Source organism: Biomphalaria glabrata, chromosome 13 (assembly GCF_947242115.1).
Source record: "Biomphalaria glabrata chromosome 13, xgBioGlab47.1, whole genome shotgun sequence".
In the NCBI taxonomy this organism is placed as follows: domain Eukaryota; kingdom Metazoa; phylum Mollusca; class Gastropoda; family Planorbidae; genus Biomphalaria; species Biomphalaria glabrata.
The window spans coordinates 23,665,307-23,685,177 of record NC_074723.1 but is presented as its reverse complement, the minus strand read 5'-3'; the positions used below and the strand labels follow the sequence as shown (position 1 = coordinate 23,685,177).

The 19,871-nt window shown below is 34.3% G+C and overlaps 2 protein-coding genes across 6 annotated transcripts in view; one reads left to right on the top strand and one right to left on the bottom strand.

The window, feature by feature from the left end:
- LOC106076769 (leucine-rich repeat-containing protein 70-like) overlaps positions 1-6,000 on the top strand; it is a 37,525-nt gene extending 31,525 nt beyond the window's left edge. Inside the window, exons 2-7 of one of the 2 annotated variants that reach the window (XM_056007325.1) lie at positions 890-1,068; positions 1,879-2,024; positions 2,115-2,414; positions 2,918-3,083; positions 3,166-3,279; positions 3,665-6,000. In XM_056007325.1, the coding sequence (XP_055863300.1) occupies positions 901-1,068; positions 1,879-2,024; positions 2,115-2,414; positions 2,918-3,083; positions 3,166-3,279; positions 3,665-4,726 (1,956 nt within the window). In that variant the 5' untranslated portion in view covers positions 890-900 and the 3' untranslated portion in view covers positions 4,727-6,000. 2 annotated transcript variants of the gene reach the window in all.
- Positions 1-19,871, bottom strand: part of LOC106079216 (arf-GAP with coiled-coil, ANK repeat and PH domain-containing protein 2-like) — a 90,017-nt gene that overhangs the window by 61,233 nt on the left and 8,913 nt on the right. For all 4 annotated transcript variants that reach the window (XM_056007331.1, XM_056007334.1, XM_056007333.1 and 1 more), the window contains 6 exons: positions 15,512-15,565; positions 11,981-12,039; positions 11,519-11,702; positions 9,947-9,991; positions 8,629-8,727; positions 7,752-7,826 (listed from right to left, as the gene is read on the bottom strand). In XM_056007331.1, the coding sequence (XP_055863306.1) occupies positions 7,752-7,826; positions 8,629-8,727; positions 9,947-9,991; positions 11,519-11,702; positions 11,981-12,039; positions 15,512-15,565 (516 nt within the window). The remainder of the gene's footprint in view (positions 1-7,751; positions 7,827-8,628; positions 8,728-9,946; positions 9,992-11,518; positions 11,703-11,980; positions 12,040-15,511; positions 15,566-19,871) is intronic.

The following is a 19,871-nucleotide window of genomic DNA, read 5'->3' as shown; positions in this document are numbered from 1 at the left end:
AACAGCTAAATTCCATACAGTTAAATCATTAACAACAAGGTCTATTCACAGTTAAAATAGTAAAGGTAGTAAAAATTTAATTAGTAAAAATCTTATGTAAATATTATAGGGTCACAACTTCACAAATCAGATCTTCTTAGTCAACCCCACCTCACGGACAAAGCCCAGTATCTTCCCTGGGTCGACATTGTCGAATAGTGTTCTAGGTATCTATTGTTTCTATAGCATATATACTTGTTTTTCAGGTTTGTGTAACACACTATAAAGGGGACTAATTCAGCTTATACCACCACTTCTGTCAATTACAATTTGTTTCCCTTGTTCGAGATACCAAACAAAAAAATGTATAACCAAGTTAATTAGATAATTGGTTAATTTTTAAAATTGATTCTTGTGTTGTTAGATAAAAGAAATAATTTCGCAAAATTTCAGGTAGATCCGAGATTGGGTGTGGGAGAAATCACGAGTACAAACGTTTTTTACCAGACAGACAGACAGAGTGAGTTGATAGAAGCGTTGTAAAAAAAAAACAACATAAGAAAATAAAAAGGTGAGGATTGAGATAGATTTCCAAACAGAATAAATACTGTCATGTAGGCTGTGATCAACTAAACTTACTTTGAGCTGCAAGTGAAAGAGATTAGAAATTCTATTCCAGACAGTTGAGACGTGCATACAAATGTATTAGATTGTATTATTACTTCAGTGCTGTGTGTACACCGGAGACACCAAATAGCTCGCTATTTATAGATTGGACTCTATTTATGAAAATCGACAAAAGTTCCAATAAATCTTTACATTTAAAAAAAAAAAAGCCTATTCCCTAAAACAATAAACTATAGTTTAATATACAGGTCATTACAATGAGATATATTTTCTTTTCTTCTAGATACTGTCGCTATGGCTACCACTGCAACAGTTCGTAAACAATCCAATTTAGCCTTCTTTCTGATTCTGGCGGTTGGCCTCCTTCAGCTCGCCAATGGTCAGTCATGTCCATCCCGATGCCGCAGATGTACCGAGGGAAAGGTGGACTGTTCCAGCATGAGTTTGACTGCACCACCAAAGGTAAGAGCAGCTGGTAGGGCGATTTCTAGATTTCAAGGTAATGACGTCATGTTGTTCTCTAATTAGTATAGGGAAATCACAGAGTGGTGATCTAGTTTAAAGTAACCAAAAAATAAACCCTGTTCTTATCAAGATTCATGTATCCGTATCTGTAAGTTAAAAAAAAAACACAACAACAGAGAAATTTCTCACGCACTTCTATTTGAAGATGGTTTCATTAAACCTTTGTTTTTCTTGAGACATTGCACTGTCAAGAGAGTTTTCTTGACAATCAAAGTATTAGTGATGATGTTGTTTAGGAAGAATTATGGCAGGGCAGCAGTGGAACCTGAATTTCAAACGTGGACACTTGTGCGAGATAGAACAAATGAAATACCATATGATTTATTGATTTCTAGAAGGCCATAGTCGAACTTTACTTGTTCTACTTGTGCGAGATTTTCTCGTAATTCGTATTTTATCTGTGAATAGCCTTTACTGTAATGTTTAACCCATGTCTCTACGCAACATTCCTCCAATGTACAATGTAATCAATAGCCTTTAATGTAATGTTGAACCCATGTCTCTACGCAACATTCCTCCAATGTACAATGTAATCAATAGCCTTTAATGTAATGTTGAACCCATGTCTCTACGCAACATTCCAATGTACAATGTAATCAATAGCCTTTACTGTAATGTTGAACCCATGTCTCTACGCAACATTCCTCCAATGTACAATGTAATCAATAGCCTTTACTGTAATGTTGAACCCATGTCTCTACGCAACATTCCTCCAATGTACAATGTAATCAATCTCTATTATCTCAGACCTATCCTCGGGGGACCATCATCATCAACCTGGCAAACAATCACCTTCGAGTTTTGGGCTCGAGATCCTTCGACACCAGCAACACGGTGGAAATGCTGCAGCTGAATGGAAACAAGCTGACCAGTTTAAAAGCTGACTCGTTCAGGTGAGTTCAGAGCCATAGGCGTTCCTGGGAAGAGCCAACTCTCTCATAGGTAAAAAACATTCACAAACTCACGTTTTTCTCTTTCCACAGCTTTTTCCCAAAGCTCATGTCTTTGGACCTCGGCAGCAACATGATTAACCACGTCCAGAAACGAACGTTCCGAAACATGGCCAAACTTCAGTCGCTGGTCATCACCAGAAACAAAATCAGCTCTCTGGATTTCTTGGAGGATGCCACGGCACTTCAGCAGCTGAATTTAGCAGAGAACAAAATCAGAGCGCTGAGAGAGAATGACTTCGCTACGTTGACACTCCTTCAAAGTCTTGACCTGAGGGACAACCTAATCAGCTCCATCCACAGCGGCACTTTTAGCAAGCTGCGGAACTTGAGGTAACAGTGCTCTTTGATATAAGTAGTGTTGTTATAATGAGGAGTTGGATTAGTGAACAAAGGGAAATAATTCGTGAACACAACACTACAAGTCGCGCTCATGTCAAAATGAAAGTTGCTCCTTTATCTTTCAATATCCCGGCATACCTCTATATTTGAAGGGGAGTTGGGAAATAAAGTCTTGTGTACACTTCGATCTTAACATTGATAAAAAGAAGTCAATCAATAAGAACGTTTTGATGAAGGGTAATTTCAATTCAAAACCGTCTCACATTTCTGACCACTCGGACCAGGATCACAGTGAAGGAAAAGCATTAGTAAACTAATAACATTTGATATGAGTTGGTTTTCATCTGCGTATCTAATGCCTAGATTGAAGCCTTATAAAGTTTCTTGAACTCTGTTAAGATCATCGGAATGATTACTTTAATGTAATGGAACACTAATGTTAATGTAATGAGTGGAAATTATTTCATTGAAGTGTCTTTGTTATCTCTTCCTAGGTCCCTATATCTGAACAAAAATCCTCTAGTTACAACGCCACAATTCCGTTTTGGTAGCGAGATTCTGCAAGTGGTGGACTTTACCAGCTGTCAACTGACCAATGTGCCCAGCCCGTTACCAGCGTCCGTCTACGACCTGAGACTTGGACATAACAAAATCAGTCGGGTAAAGAGTTTTGTTTTTAGGATTGTGATCATACTTCTAGTTGACTGTACACGTCACTAAACATGCACTGTGTGTACTGCAGGTGTACCATACAGATCTACGTAACATCACAGAACTTCAGCTGCTAGGCCTTAATGATAACAACTTGGCCGTATTGGATGACGGGGCCTTGGACCACCTTCAGAACCTGAAAGAAGTGAGTATCAAGAGAGAAATAGTTTTGTTCTTACTGCTCAATGACCCAACTACAAGTCTTGTAAACCTTACCTGATTAACATTGATGATACATGAGGGGGTTCTCTACTTTCCAGATTAAAGCATGAGGATTAGAGGAACGAAAGCTACATACATTCTATTCGATTTTACTCATGTCAATGAATATCCCTTTTGCATTAAACAACTTTGTTTTCTAATTTGTTCTGTAAAATTCTGACCAAATACACCGATTAAAATTATTGACATATTGTCAAGAAAAAAGATATACACTTAGAGGAGTGCGTGCAAGCGTATATATTAGTGCGTATAAAATCTAAAAGCATTTTTATTTGTACACTCAATGATGATAATTTGAATGTCAACAGGTTTGGCTTAGAGGAAACAACCTGGTCTATGTACCAAGAGATCTGCCAAACAGTGTATCCAAAATTCACATGGACATGAACCGCCTGGCAGAGATCGAGGTCGGCGTTTTTAAAAGCCAGTCTAGGCTAGAATACCTGAGCGTGGAAAACAATGAAGTCAGAAGAATCCTGCCTAACACCTTCAGCAGCCTGCAGTTTTTAAACGGGCTCAACTTTCAGGGTAACAGGTTAGAGGTTCTACAGAGTGGCGCCTTCGCCAACCTGGGCACCATCAGCACCATAAAGCTGTCTAGCAACCCAGAGATGAGGAGCATCCAAGCTGGCGCCTTTCAGAATCTAGCCAACTTGACAAAGCTCCATCTGTCCTACATCTCAACGGAACAATTTGAGCTTCAAGAGAACTTTTTATCACAGATGCTGAGGCTTCAGATGTTGGATCTTATGGGCAGTCCTGGCCTCGCGGATGCCTTTATGGCCATGATAGACAATCCAGCTAAGGTGCCTACTGCACTACAGAGTCTGACTTACCTGGACATGAGTTTTAACAATCTCTTTAATGTCAGCTCCAGAATGCGCCAATTGTTCCCAAGCCTTACCTCTTTCTTTCTGGACCAGAATCCATTCATCTGCATGCGCTCTTTGAAATGGCTTAAAGACTGGATGGTGTCAAGCCCTCAGATTAGGTTCTACCAATTCGAAGACCTGAAGTGTAACAGTCCAGTTAGACTGTATGGTCGATCACTTAGGAGTATCCAAGACAGCGAATGGGCGGACGCAGATGAAATAGAAAACGATCGACTCCTGGGCAGGTCGGGACCTGAGCTTGCTTATGCAGACGACAGCTCCAAAGTTGAAATGCCAGCAGTGCCACAGAAACCAGAGCAGAAATCAGGCAGAGGTAAACAACCCAAAGAGGAAAAGAAAGAGAAGCAAAAAGGAAAAGACAAGGGAAATAAAAATAAAAAGAAAGACAACCCAAAGAAAGCTGAGATCAAACAAAAGAAAGGCAAAAGAGGCAGCGACAAAAAGAAACCAACCAAATCTGGAACTGTCTCCAACTAAAATTAATTTCATAATTTAAAAAAAACTAGGCTTCATCTACTAAAAATTATCACTAATTAATTATTTCAAAGTTGTATCGCAAACACTATCAGTAAAAAACGTTTTTACATATAGGATTGTAATAAGACATAAAACTACATTGACTGCTTCCAGTGTTGGTGTTACTGTAGTACAGCTACAGAATGTCTACATTTCTCATGTAGAGGATGATTTATTTCACAGCTATACTTCACATGTACAGAAGGGTTATATCACACAGCTACAGAATGGCTACATTTCACATGTACAGAAAGATGATATATTACATGACATAGCCATTCAGTTACCTTTTCCACAATGCCTTTTAGGTTTATATCTTCACCATCTTAATCTGAGCCAAGAGTACCACATCAGCCAGATTGTATTCAACAACCTTAACCGCTCATTAAAGTTGAATATACAAATAAACAAGAGAACTTTTCCCTTTACACAGAGAATGTTAGACATATGTTTCTTCCTTTAGAGCACAATGGAAATGTTTTCAACATCTTATATTTTAACATGATATATGCGAATGTGTGTAGTTTAAACAAATATTTGCCCATTTTTTTAAACAATCATTTATATTGTCATATAGTATTATACATACAGAACTTGTGAGATAATAGAGAACTTGTGAGATAATAGGATGCAACAGTTATGAAACTATTTTAAGTGTGACTGAATAGAGCTTACAGAAATGTAAACAAAGGCACATAGAAAAAAAACCTGTTGAAGAGACGCAGGAATGGAATAATAAATGATCTCCTCTTCACCCCACACAAAGTATGAGAACAAGAAGTGACTTATCAAATGTGATGATAGTTCAAAACAGTCTCTAGAGATCTGCCATGCTCTCACTTGTAGCTTGTCTCTAATGTTTGGTCTGACATGATGTCTCAAGTTTTGATTCAGCTGCACTATCTTGACTTTAGAAATAAACATCCAACTCATCAAATGTTTAGCATCAAAAATGGAAACATCAAGAGTGGGGTTTTTATATTTGTTGTACACAAACATCCTCTGGTTCCTTATTATGTTTGTTTGTTGTTGATAGCAGAAACTACTTTAAAGACCTATGCATCAAACTGAACAACTTTAGATCCAATTTATATATTTGATCATCTTGTATGATTTGATCATTACTACGAGTGTTAATAACATTCAACATTCGTACTCTGTTACCATCAGGCACAAATCTGTTTCTGATTTCACCGCCAGGGGGCACAAATATTAAAACTTATTTCTTGACTCTAGTGTGACTTCTATTTCATTGTGTTATGTGTGTGTGTATATATGTGTGCAATAAAATGTGTGCATTTGCACAATTGTGTGTGTGTGTGTTTGTAGCTGTTGTCTATAGTGTTACCAAACAAAAATAACTTGAGAGTTAAAGGTTCTTCACATCCCCCACAACAGCCACTCCACATCACTTGACACCCCAGCAACATCCTGAGTGTTCAACCAACAAAATGTCTTGTAGACATAAATCTATTATATAAGTGTGTGTACACGTGAATTTTGCAGTCATTACTACAATGAGAGAATGAATGCTGCAATCATTATTTTAATGAACTGAACCACAAAGATATTGAAGAGTTGAACAGTGATTAATTTGTCTAAAAAGTGGCATAAAAGATCATTCTATTTAAATAAATGATTAAGAATTTCTTAGTGAACACTCATTTTTGAATAGGATGAATGATTAAGGAGGGTGGTGATGAAGGCTTTGCATTGGCATTTAAATTTAGTTCCTTTCAAGGTCAAGGCAGGCGATCACTTGTTTATGGTTCCAAGACAAAATAGAGCAAAATTTCCAAACAAAATAGCGCAAGACAAAATAGCGCGGACTTATACATGATGTGTATAAAAGTACTGGATTTTAATAAGAGAAGGTCCTGATCAGCATTTTTCAATATTAATAGATCTAAAAGTATGCCATATTTCCAGGAAAAAGAGTACTTTAAAATTAGCATTAATTAATTAATTAATTAATTAGCATTAAGTAGAATCAATTATGTAAATGGTTTACAAATTATTTAAGCAAGAAGCATTACTTATGTAAATAGTTTACAAATAATTTAAGCAAGAAGCATCAGTAATGTAAATGGTTTACAAATTATTTAAGCAAGTGCTTTTTTTTTTCAAACTTTCTTTTTATTCTTTCCCCTCTGTTTTAAGAGTTAAGACAGGTGAAGGGGGGATGACTTTCACCATACTCTGTTAGTTTAAATGTACCAATGTTAATAGACCCTGTTCTATGCCATCACTTTTGAATTGTAAAAAAGTCAAAAGGGAGGAGGGGCGACAACATATTGTAAAACTAGGTTTAAAAATATCAATATCATTAGTAAATGTGACAGGTCTAAAACAAGAAACAATAAATCTTTATGTTGAAAGTCAAGAGAAGATAGTTGTACTAAGTAGGTTTTATTGGCAGTTGTACTAAGTAGGTTTTATTGGCAGTTGTACTAAGTAGGTTTAAGACATGATTGATAGTTATGTTAAGAATGTTTAAGACATGATTGATAGTTGTGTTAAGAATGTTAAAGACATGATTGATAGTTGTGTGAAGAATGTTTAAGACATGATTGATAGTTGTGTGAAGAATGTTAAAGACATGATTGATAGTTGTGTGAAGAATGTTAAAGACATGATTGATAGTTGTGTTAAGAAGATTTAAGACATGATTGATAGTTGTGTGAAGAATGTTAAAGATATGATTGATAGTTGTGTTAAGAAGATTTAAGACATGATCTATATTTGTAGTAAGAAGGTTTAAGACATGATTGATAGTTGTGCTAAGAATGTTTAAGACATGATTGATAGTTGTGCTAAGAATGTTTAAGACATGATTGATAGTTGTGTTAAGAATGTTAAAGACATGTGATTGATAGTTGTGTTAAGAAGATTTAAGACATGATTGATAATTGTGTTAAGAAGGTTAAAGACATGATTGATAAATGTGTTAAGAATGTTAAAGACAAGATTGATAATTGTTTCCTACCTTCTGTTGAACTAGTGTGTGTCTCTCCTCCATTTCTTTTCTCTCTATCTTGGCCTTGCTACTTAACTCCTCCACCTGCACATAACAGTCAGAGTTATTCAATGGACATACATGTTTGTTTTTTTTATTTGATCAAACTTAAGCATTTAGATCTAGTCCATTTCAGACGTAACTAATTAGATAATGAGAATTTGGATGTTTCCGCATAAAAAAAAAATTTAGCGAAAAAAGACATATATCAAAATGCTCAGAGAGGATGCTACTGAATGGATTCAAACTCTCACTGAAGGATGGGATTTTAAATTTTGTGTGCTGGTAACATGACAACTTCATTAACCATAGAAACAGATGACCTTTACATCATCTACCCAAAAGATTACAAGGTCTAAAAGGGAAAATTTTAAAATATATATCTCTATATATATTTATATACAGGGCTTTTTTAGTGATGGTACGCAGTAGTATGCCGTACCGGAACCATTTTGAAATATTTTTTTTACTTTTCTTGTATTTTAACGTATATTATAAATTTTTAGTAGTTAAAAGTTAGGCAATCAACTACTGAGAACTATACGGGCCAGACATATATTTAACTTATATACATACTAAATACATTCTTCCTCTTTTAAAACAAAATTAGACATTTTATTAAAAATGTAAGTAGCTTCTATAACAGAACATTATTAGTAACATTGTTTTAAAAAGAATATCATGATATCAAATTTTCAATATCTTTTCTAATTTTTGCAATCTAAATGGGATGGATGGAAGGATGGATAGACAGACAGACCACACAAAAGTAATAGTAATCTTTCAGATGCTGCTAAAAAAATGCTATGCACAGCAGCACATGTAATGTGAATGAATAGAGTCTGACCTGTCCTGCTATATCTTTCATATATGTGGTTTCCAAATCTCTGAATAGATCATGCCCTTGATGGAAAAATGTATTTTGTGCATGCATGAAAGACAACATCTGGGGAAAAACAAAGTAAACAAAAGTTATACAAAAATTTTAAAAATTTTTTTTATTTATTCTATAATATTCTTGTACTTGAATGTTAAGAAACTGTAGGTCTCTACAAATCTGCTCACCCAGTCCTTTATTTCTACTATAGGGAGTTGTCGAGATGGAGGGTTAGCACCTTGGTCAGGACTGTCCAATTGTTTCACTATATTTAATTCACCATTTTCTCTAATTCAAAATATTGTACCAAGTGCTGCCATTATATTATCAATATGTTTTATATTTATTCATCACGTCTAGATTGGTTTTCTTATTATCCCAATTATACACTTTCTAAGCTACTCTATTATGTGTAATTGCACTCAATGGAAGGAATTTCAAAATCAAAAGATTGTGATATCATATATAGTTCGTCCATCTTGGTTCGATGATGACCACTTTGTCATCCAGGGGGCTGAGTTGGGGGGGGTGGGGGGGGGGAGGGGGGTGGGTGGGGGGGTAATGACAAGTGACTTGCGCTGGAATTTAGATTAAAGTGAGGAGGATTCGCGCAACACGTCGACCTCACTCTCTCGTCCTAAGCCCATCCTTCTCGCCCTAAGCCCATCCTTACCATACCATAGTACCATAGTGGTGCTTTGATCCACCGAAAGTATGCTCTAAAAACTGAAAAAAGGCAGACGGCTAATGAATTAGCTATAAATGTTCAGTGTAATTTTAAGAATTGTGCAATTTTGCCAGGTTACAAGAGCAATTGGACCCCGCGATGACCTGCTAAATATTGTAAAAAAATGCAAACTTAAACTCTATGGCCTTACTATACTACAAGGTCTTCGGGGGCTTAGGGAACAGTCCTAGGAAAAAGAAGAGGCAGACAGAGAAAGCGATGGGAATACAACATAAAAGAATGGATGGGCCTGCCATTTAAAGAGGTTCTATCCAAGGCAAAGGACAGAGAGGAATGGAGAAGATGGTTGACAAATCTTGTGTGGTGTCCCCAACAGACTAAGAGATAGGTGAAGGTGAAGCAATATTTTGTTTTATGTATTTTATCAAAAATGAGTTCTTGTTTTTTTTTTCACAATTAGGAGTTTTATACAAGTTGGTTTATAATTTCATAAGTTATACTAAACTAGCTAGTAGACATTTCATCCTGAACTCTCTCATTAACATCATAACTGTGAATTAAAAGGAATGGAGAAAAAAAAGGTCTCAGGATCTAACTTACTGTATCAAGTATGTCAAATCTTTTCTTGGAATTGAGCACATTCACCTAAAGAAACAAATATAACACACACACACAAAATTAAACATCTTCAAAAAGATTACAAAAAAGAAAACAACAACAACAAAATTAATTGATAAGTTTATAAATTGTTATATAAAACAAAAGTTTTTAATTACTTTTTTAAATATAAAAGCCAATCTTCAAGTGAAACTGAAAAAGAAACTAGATGTTACATATATTTCTATGATTAGGATTTCTTTCTTTATTCTTTTCTCAGAGTATTGATGACATTCTCTGTTGTTACTTCTGGTTAGAATAATCTAGGGTTGGTTGAAAAGTTTCTTGTCAAAGAAAGCTGAGTGTAAGCTGTTATTAAGTTAAACCTCAGATCATCATCATCCATTAATGCACATCTCAAGGCAATAGTTTACTAGCATAGAACTGGAGGCACTTAATACAAATTCAATATATTGAAATAGTCAATAAGGAAAATCCTTTAGTTGGTGTGATATATATTTTTTCCTTAAAATGCAGGAATCATCTTCATTTTTTTTTTATTGCAGTAAAATGTGATATTCATGTTTAAATTACCCCTCATCTTTTTCTGGGTATTTTTTTTTTGCTAGACAGAGCATTTTATGTCTACAGATTGACTTATGAGCAATAGGCAAACAATACTTTTCTAAGATTTTATACAGATTATATCAATATATTGTTACATATTTCTCTTCTTCTGACTAAATGTACTGGTATGCACACAAACAAAAACACTGCAAAGAACTTGACAACTCAACTTTCAGCTTCATATAACTTTATTGACTATAAACTGTAGCAATTCATCACTGTAACATGTAGCGTAGAAGACTGTACAATATCTGGTAGTTTACACTTTACTGTACTTTGCTAGTATATCACTGTACTTTGCTAGTATACCACTGTACTGCTAGTATATCACTGTACTTTGCTAGTATATCACTGTACTTTGCTAGTATATCACTGTACTTTGCTAGTATATCACTGTACTTTGCTAGTATATCACTGTACTTTGCTAGTATATCACTGTACTTTGCTAGTATATCACTGTACTTTGTTGCACTTCAACTCTTCACAGCTGTTCCAAGTTGTACTCAGCTCTATCAAATCCGAGCCGTACACATCTTACTTTGGCTTTGTTCACTGTAGTTTGCAGTATAGACTTTAACAACTCTAGTCTACTCCAGTTAACTCTAACAAAGTTAACTTGCATTGAGTAGTACAATTCTCTCTTCTGCTGTCTCGCACAGTAGACAACAGTAACAATGAGTCTACCAACCACTGTCCTTTCACATTAACTCATTTATATGGGATCCCTAATCACTTTTCCAATGTTGCAGAAGCACTGCTAGTATTTTCTGGAACATCACATGACAACATGTCACATCCCGTCTTTGTTTATACACGTACATTCCAGAAAACACTTGCTAACATGTCATCTCGCCGGGTTCACACGTAGTGACCTCTAGTTGTCACTATTCATGTGTGACAATATATATAATCAAAGAGTGAGAGCGTAAGTCATGCTTTGAACTTTACCTGAAAGACATAATCTAATGACGTGTGAGCAAAGCAAGACCTCATGGCAGTCAGAGTGTTGTTAGCCTCCTCACACTCCTGGGGCTTGGACTTGGGGGCCTGAGAGTTGCGAATGTAAGCTGCATCCATGTCATCACTGATTTTCTCAAACAGTTTCTTGGTCTCCTTCACTTTCTTAATATCTCTGAAATCAAAGACAGATAACTGAGTTTCAAAAGTTCTTGAGTTGTGTAAAAAAAAATATATGGTAACTGAATTAACAATGTATCCAACAATACTAAAGTTTAGGTCATAGATCATTTTTATTTCAGCATTCTTACTTTCATTAGTTAACATTTTTGAATTTTCTAAGCTAAAAATAAGATGCATTTATTTGTTTGTTTATTTATATATTATTTTTCTGTTGGCTATTAGATCTATCCCTTTCATTCATTATGATTTTTAAATTACAATTACACCTACATTCTAATGAAATTGTTCAGGTTCTTGCAAATAGATCTGTGAGCTTGGTCCATTAAAATCTGGTGAATATAAAAAAGCATCCTGAAGAATATCTAAAGATCGCTAAGGAAATTTCAAATAAATAGATTGAAACATCTAGTTTTACTTTCTGTCCTCTTCTTTCCTTTTCAAGTAGCCTCTGTAAGATACATACAGATCTACCCTCTGTAAGATACATACAGATCTACCCTCTGTAAGATACATGCAGATCTACCCTCTGTAAGATACATGCAGATCTACCCTCTGTAAGATACATGCAGATCTACCCTCTGTAAGATACATACAGATCTACCCTCTGTAAGATACATACAGATCCACCCTCTGTAAGATACATACAGATCCACCCTCTGTAAGATACATGCAGATCTACCCTCTGTAAGATACATGCAGATCTACCCTCTGTAAGATACATGCAGATCTACCCTCTGTAAGATACATGCAGATCTACCCTCTGTAAGATACATGCAGATCCACCCTCTGTAAGATACATACAGATCCACCCTCTGTAAGATACATACAGATCTACCCTCTGTAAGATACATACAGATCTACCCTCTGTAAGATAGATACATACAGATCTACCCTCTGTAAGATACATGCAGATCTACCCTCTGTAAGATACATGCAGATCTACCCTCTGTAAAATACATGCAGATCTACCCTCTGTAAGATACATGCAGATCTACCCTCTGTAAGATACATGCAGATCTACACTCTGTAAGATACATGCAGATCTACCCTCTGTAAGATACATGCAGATCTACCCTCTGTAAGATACATGCAGATCTACCCTCTGTAAGATACATGCAGATCTACCCTCTGTAAGATACATACAGATCTACCCTCTGTAAGATACATACAGATCCACCCTCTGTAAGATACATACAGATCCACCCTCTGTAAGATACATGCAGATCTACCCTCTGTAAGATACATGCAAATCTACCCTCTGTAAGATACATGCAGATCTACCCTCTGTAAGATACATACAGATCTACCCTCTGTAAGATACATACAGATCTACCCTCTGTAAGATACATACAGATCTAGGTACAAATATGGATGAGATGAAAGGAATGAAACAGTCTGTTTGAAAATGAATTTAACCTATTTATTTACTTGTGGATATATAAAATAAATTTTATAATTACGCATTTTATCTAAAATATAATCAAAGTTATTATTATACCTGTTCATTTTAAAATTGAATTCAATTAAAGGTATTCAAGTTTTATTTCACTATGTTTCTGTGTTTTATTCCAGCCTTCTTCAATGGATTACAGATCCACATCCCACTAGAGTGGGGACAAAAAAGTAAGCTACCTCATGAGAGCTTCTTTATACAGTATTACATAATCAAAAGATGAGGAAACATATTTAAATGTTGCAGAAAAAAATAATGGAAATATTTCTAGAGATTTCATCACATGTGATATATGTTTAGAGTTGTGGACACTAAAGTAAGAAGATTTTAGTCCCACTCACTGCTATTTAGAACAATAGTAATATTTTCAATCAAAGTAATACTTTAGTAGCTTTAGTAACCAGTACATGGTTACCTGACAAAATAGCATGAAATTTCCTGACACCTATTTATAATATGTATAATAGCTTTTAATAAGTACCGGATTTTAGTAAGTGAAGTTCTGGGCAGGATTTTTTTTTGTTGAGGCCTATATGTTATTCATCCAGACTAGTTCATTGATGGTACATTTAAAGGTCTTTACATTATATGTACTAATTGTGCTGTACCTCTGTTTTATGCCCTACTGACATCTAAGCAGGAAGCTGAGTATATTCGACTGTTTAGGAAACTTTTGGAGCTAAGACTAACTCATGCTCCACAGATTGTGATGTTTAGATTTTGAGAAGGAAAGTCAAAATGCAGTAAGCACAGTATTCCCCTTGACCAGACATGTCATTTGTGTATTCCATCTAGGACAAAGTCTCTGGTGTAAAGTGCAAGATAAAAAAAACTTGCAGCTACATATCATGATGATAAAAATCTATGCATTTGTGTCAATCTGCTGTTAGTCTTTCATTTGTTTCACCTGCAGTAATGTAAATATTGCCTTTGAAAAACTAAATGATGCTCTGTCAGGTGTTGTAAGGGATTTGTATGACTACTGGGAGGACAACTATATTGGTCGTAAAAGACGAAACCGTAGGGCGACCCAACCTTTCCACCGGCCCAACCTTTCCACCGGTCCAACCTTTCCACCAGTCCAACCTTTCCATTACCTGTTAGAGCTTGGGTACAGGACAATTTACCCTGAACAAACAATGCAGTGGAGGGATGGCATTATGCATTTAAGCTATCAATTGATGGTCATCACCCCAATGTCTACAAGTTGATCCCTCACTTCCTGAGAGAACAGAAGTATGCTGAGAATAGGATGCTTAGATACGATGCTGGAGAACAAAGTAAAGCTGCAAGCAAGACAAAGTACCTCCAACTTAGCAAACGACTTGCTGTTTTTTTGCCAATGTATGGAAACAAGCCTCTGATGGAGTTTCAATGTGACATTGCATACAATATGACTTTGTAAAAGTCCTTTCTTGTAAATTTAACAAGTATGCTTGCATGTTTTTTGAAGTGCATTTTTGGAATATAAATAAATATGTCATATATTGAATTTATTCATTTTAGCTTATTCTATTTTAGCCATGCTATTTTGTCTGCACTATTTTGTTGGGTCATCCATAAGAATAGTTTAGTTACACAATTAATACTAGTCTACTAGTTAAACTTTTTGCAAGTCTTATGAAAAGCTTATTGCATTGAAAAAAAGTTCAAATGTTGCAGTAGTGTCTGTCAACAACTAAAAAATTGAGAGGTCTAAAATAGTGTCTACTTTATATAAAAGTAAAGTTCCCCTTTCAGACCATAGGGCAGATGACGTAAAGGTGTTTTTGTGGCCAATGGTTTAAAAGGGTGTCATGTGGCTAGCACAATAACATACGCCCTTTACTTTTCCCAACTAATATCAGGTAACCATAAGAGTTGGGTGGACCAAGCTTAAAATCTCTATCTTCACCAGGATTCGAACCCGGGAACCCTCAGTTCAGAAACTAAATGGATTTACCACACAGCTACCGCCCTTCTTTATATACATTACGCCACATGAAAAAGTGTTTGAGATTAACCAAAGTCGTTTGAAGGAGGCCATTGGTGTTTAATTATCGACTCATAGAATATGCAACATTTTAAAGGCTATCATTTCAAAAAATGTTGTTTTTATTATAGACAGATTTAAAACCAAATAAAACAAGATTTTTAAATAATTTTTTTCGGGAAAAAGGGGGGGGGGGGAAGGGGTTAATTGAAAGAATTGTTCCATGTCCATCTGAATCTTGTCATCTGTCAGTGTATAGGTTAGTGATCATACCATCACATTGATCTGTAAGGTGCACTAGAATAACTGAGCCACTCATACATAAAGCAACTTACTTAAATGTCTATATTGAAATATAAAACATGTAGCTACTTACATTAAAATATTTGAGCATCTCAGACATAGCATGAGCAAAACGACTTAAACTTGTCTGAAACACACAGAATAATGAGAACAATATTACTAAGGCAAAGCTGATGTAGGAAATGTCGGATGATCCTAAATTACACACAATTAGCAATAGATTTATCCTTTAAAGTTTAATTTTTCTATAACATGAATTAAAAAAATGAACAAAGAAAATCAAAAGCTATGTAGTATAATATCAAAAATCATTCAATATAATATCAAAAATCCATAATTAGTGACAAAAAAAGTTGATAAAAAAGGAAATGTATTAATAAAGATAAAAAATGAGAGTTTCTTTTTTTTTTGTTTAATGGGTTGAAGAAGAATACAATTTTAGTGAGGAGGTCAGTTTCAAAGGTTTTAAAATGAAATCAAATAAAAGGTTTAATAAAAACAAACAACACATATATATTGCCCAATGCTATCTTAAAAAAAGAATGCTCAGACATCCATTAACTAGATAACTAGGCCCCAAACAGTAGACATTTTATTTAATAAGCAATAAAAAAATATCTGGATTTTCACTCATACTACAGTAATCAATGTTTAGTTTTGAAAAAAATAAATTCTTCCATAGAACAAAAAACAGAACAAAAATTTTTTATCTTATTATTTTCTTAATATTTATATTTATCTTTTGGGGGGGGGGGGGGGGACAAAAACCTGATGACAATACTAAAATAGCAGTATAAGACTTTCAAACACCTGAATAAGTAATTAGCATGAGACTTTACTGTAATGAAATCATTACACAAGTTCTATTGAACACAACAGTATTTGTGGACAACAAAGAACAAGACAAATTTCAACTGTTAAACTAGGATGACTATTGATTCTCTTAATTTTTGTTACTCCTCTGGCCCTATTACAAGAGAAATTGGAGGAGCATTAGAGGTTAAAATTCCAAGTTAAACTTGTTGGATCCTGTAACTTGAATGACTTCAGTCATCAAATAAGATAACAATATGAAGGTTTCACTAGCATAATAAGGCTAGCTATTATCCTATAAATTTAATAGGTCAAATAGCAAGCTGTTGTATACAATAGTCATGTGAAAATTTTGAATCCAGAAAAGAGAAATAATACTGTTTGGACCTATTTTGAGCTTACCAAAGAGTAATTGTATAGTTAGAGTAGATAAGAAAAATGAATATAAATCATAATGCATCTTCAAACAAATACAAGTTTAAGATAATTTTCTGTATATGGGAACATCTATACTATAAAGTAGAAAGTAAGGCGCATGAATGTATGCATGCATGTATGTATGTATGTATGTATGTATGTGCCTAATAGAAATCAAAACAGTTTGACCAATCTTGATAAAACTTGGCAGAAATGTTCCTTAAGTACTAACTTAGACCGTGATGTTGGTATTGTAGCCCTAAAACAAACTTAAGACCCTCAAAAAAAAAAATTGACCAACTCTATGAAAGCATTATAACTTCATTGATCTAGGCCATGTTTACATGAGAAAAGATCGAAAGGATCTAGATCTAATTTTAAGAACTACACTTTGTGCAGATACTTTTTTACTTTGACACATGAAAATACAAAATATAGTCTATTTAGTTCATTATTAAATAAATTTAACCTACAAATTTGTGTTTCAAAAGCATTTCTACATAAATTCGTACTTTATATCTGCGAATTTAGAATTCCTGACATACATACTTTCATTAGACATTACCCGAAAGGTTACACATCTCATTCCTAGGTCTAAAACTCTAATTCAACTCTAAGATGATAGAACTTCACTTCCCAATGATAATTTTATACTTTAACACATAAACATACTAATTATAGTCCATTCATTTCATATTTTAATCAAATTAACATTCAAATTTGTTTTTCTAAAGCATTTTTCATACATTCATTTGCTCTAGCTGCAATACGTGTTGACAGACATTTTAATATTTCCATTTATGTGTCATGCAAACCTTACATGCGCGGTGAAAACACGATGTGACTGGACAGGAAAATGAGGTTCTATATGGGTGATATTAAATATACTAACATAAAATAATAAGCTTATTGAACCTTAAATTCAACCTTAAACTGATAGATCAGGAATGTTTAGTGAAAGTAGATGTATTTTAGTTCATTTAAACAAATGAATCTAAGTTTAATCTAGGTCAAAAACTAGATTAGACTCTAGATCTAGATCTCAATAAATATGCAAGCAAATATTTTTGTAACAAAAATGGATTTAGGTCAATGAGCTATTTTAATAGCACTATTCATACTATTTTTACATTTATGCATCCGCTTTACTTTTATTATTTTGTTTTATTGTTTGTAATTATTATTATAGCTTTTATATAGCGCTACTTAAAATGCGTATAGAATGCTCAGAGCGCTATGGTCCATTCACATTTGTTCCCGTGCAGCCTTTAGGTGCTCAGTAAACACAGCTCAACTCGAGTCGGGTGTTGAGCCTCAAGCCCCCTTCATAGGTAGCCAAGCCAAGCCAAGTTCAAGCATACTCAGCCTCTCGACCACGCTTCCCACAAACTATTCTAATGTACTATATCAGTAACACGCATATTGAGACATAACATATGGCTAGTATAATATATATATATTCTCTCTTTTATATAATTAATTATAATTGATAATAATATAATGATAATTAATTTTATTATTATTAAACACATAAACACTAATTATAGTCCATTCATTTCATATTTTAATCAAATTAACATTCTAATTTGTTTTTACATACATTCGTACGCCATGAGTGCATATATATTCTTGATATCGCGTGCTTCTAAATATAGATCTATACACAAGCCATTGTTTTCATAAAAATTGGATTCAGGTCAATTAGCTATTTTTAGCTCCATTCATAATATTTTTTTATTCATGAATTCATGCATTCGCTTTACTTATAACATTATTATTTTCTTTAATTGTTTCTAATGCACTATTGGTGACTATATCAGAAATACGCAAGTTAAGACTCGCCGGCAGCGGGTAATATCTGTCTAGTTTAAAATAAAGGATGTGATCAATGTTTGGAACAGAAGCAGCCAAAAGATACAAATGTCAGACCAATTTGCTCTTCTTTGCATCATCTGCCCTATAGATCAGAAAATCTGAAAGGGACACTTAATGCTCTTCAATGCCTGCACATGCTCATCCATCTAATTGTTCTAATCAATCAATGTGTATATCAAGGAGAACTAAGGTCATTCAGAAAATTAAAAAAATGGTCAATTCTAGAGCCATGCACAATGCTCTACAGCATACAGAGTTCATGTGAACTTCATGGCCATTCAATCTAGCAATGACGACAAAGGTCAGTGTAAACAGAAACAAGCAGAAGGCAATCAGACTGCTACTGTGGAAATTAGACACATGGGTGCAGAGTTGGCTGAGCAAGTGGGACAGGCTGTGTGGAAGAGAGTGGTGTTTGAGAGAGAGGGAGAGAGAGAGGGAGAGAGAGAGGGAGAGAGAGAGAGAGCTTGTTAAGTGTAATTTTTCTGTATATACCAACAGCTGATCCACTCATACTAGATATACTACTAAAAAAAAAAATAGTTGTTTCACCCATACTTTTCAATTCAATTATTGTGGTGTGCAATAACTTTTTAAACTTATTCATGTTTCATTTCAATTTTCTTAACAGATATTCACTAAATGTCGTAATATCCTGCTAATTTATTTTATTTTTTTTTGGGTAGGGGGGGAGGGAGGAAGATCATCTTTGTTACAGCGAAAATGATTTTTTAAAAGTTTTTTTAAGTTCAAGTATGTCAAACAAAAGTTTAGAATTCTCCACTGATATGTACTTTTTCTTTTCTAAAGAATCCTGACATAACGTGTAGCTCATTTTAAAGATAGTAAACAAAAACAAAAATAGGTATATAAAAAGAATGAGATTTTAAAAATTATTTTGCATTCAATATTCACAGGAAACATTAATGCTAAAACTAATTATTCAACTCTCCAATGTTATGTTACATGTTTGTATACCCTGACATGCTGAAAAAAATAACAGCCAACACTGATACATGCAAATTAAGAAAAAAAAAACGTTTGTCACAGAATCATTTCTCATTACTTATTATGAAAGGAAAATGCCATACAATTTCTTGACAAATGAAATAAAAAACAATTACAATACTTTGTTTTATTAATGAACCAAGTTCTAAGACTTTTAAAAATAAAATAAAATATGACTATGATCTATCAAGAAAACTTTGTAAAACTTTCACAAGTGTAAAACTTTGCTAAGGTCAGCAAGTATGCTTTATTATTTGGCTTTAGAAATAAATCTATTTTTTTTGTTTCCTCTCAAAATACCCAGCAGATAGATTTCATGT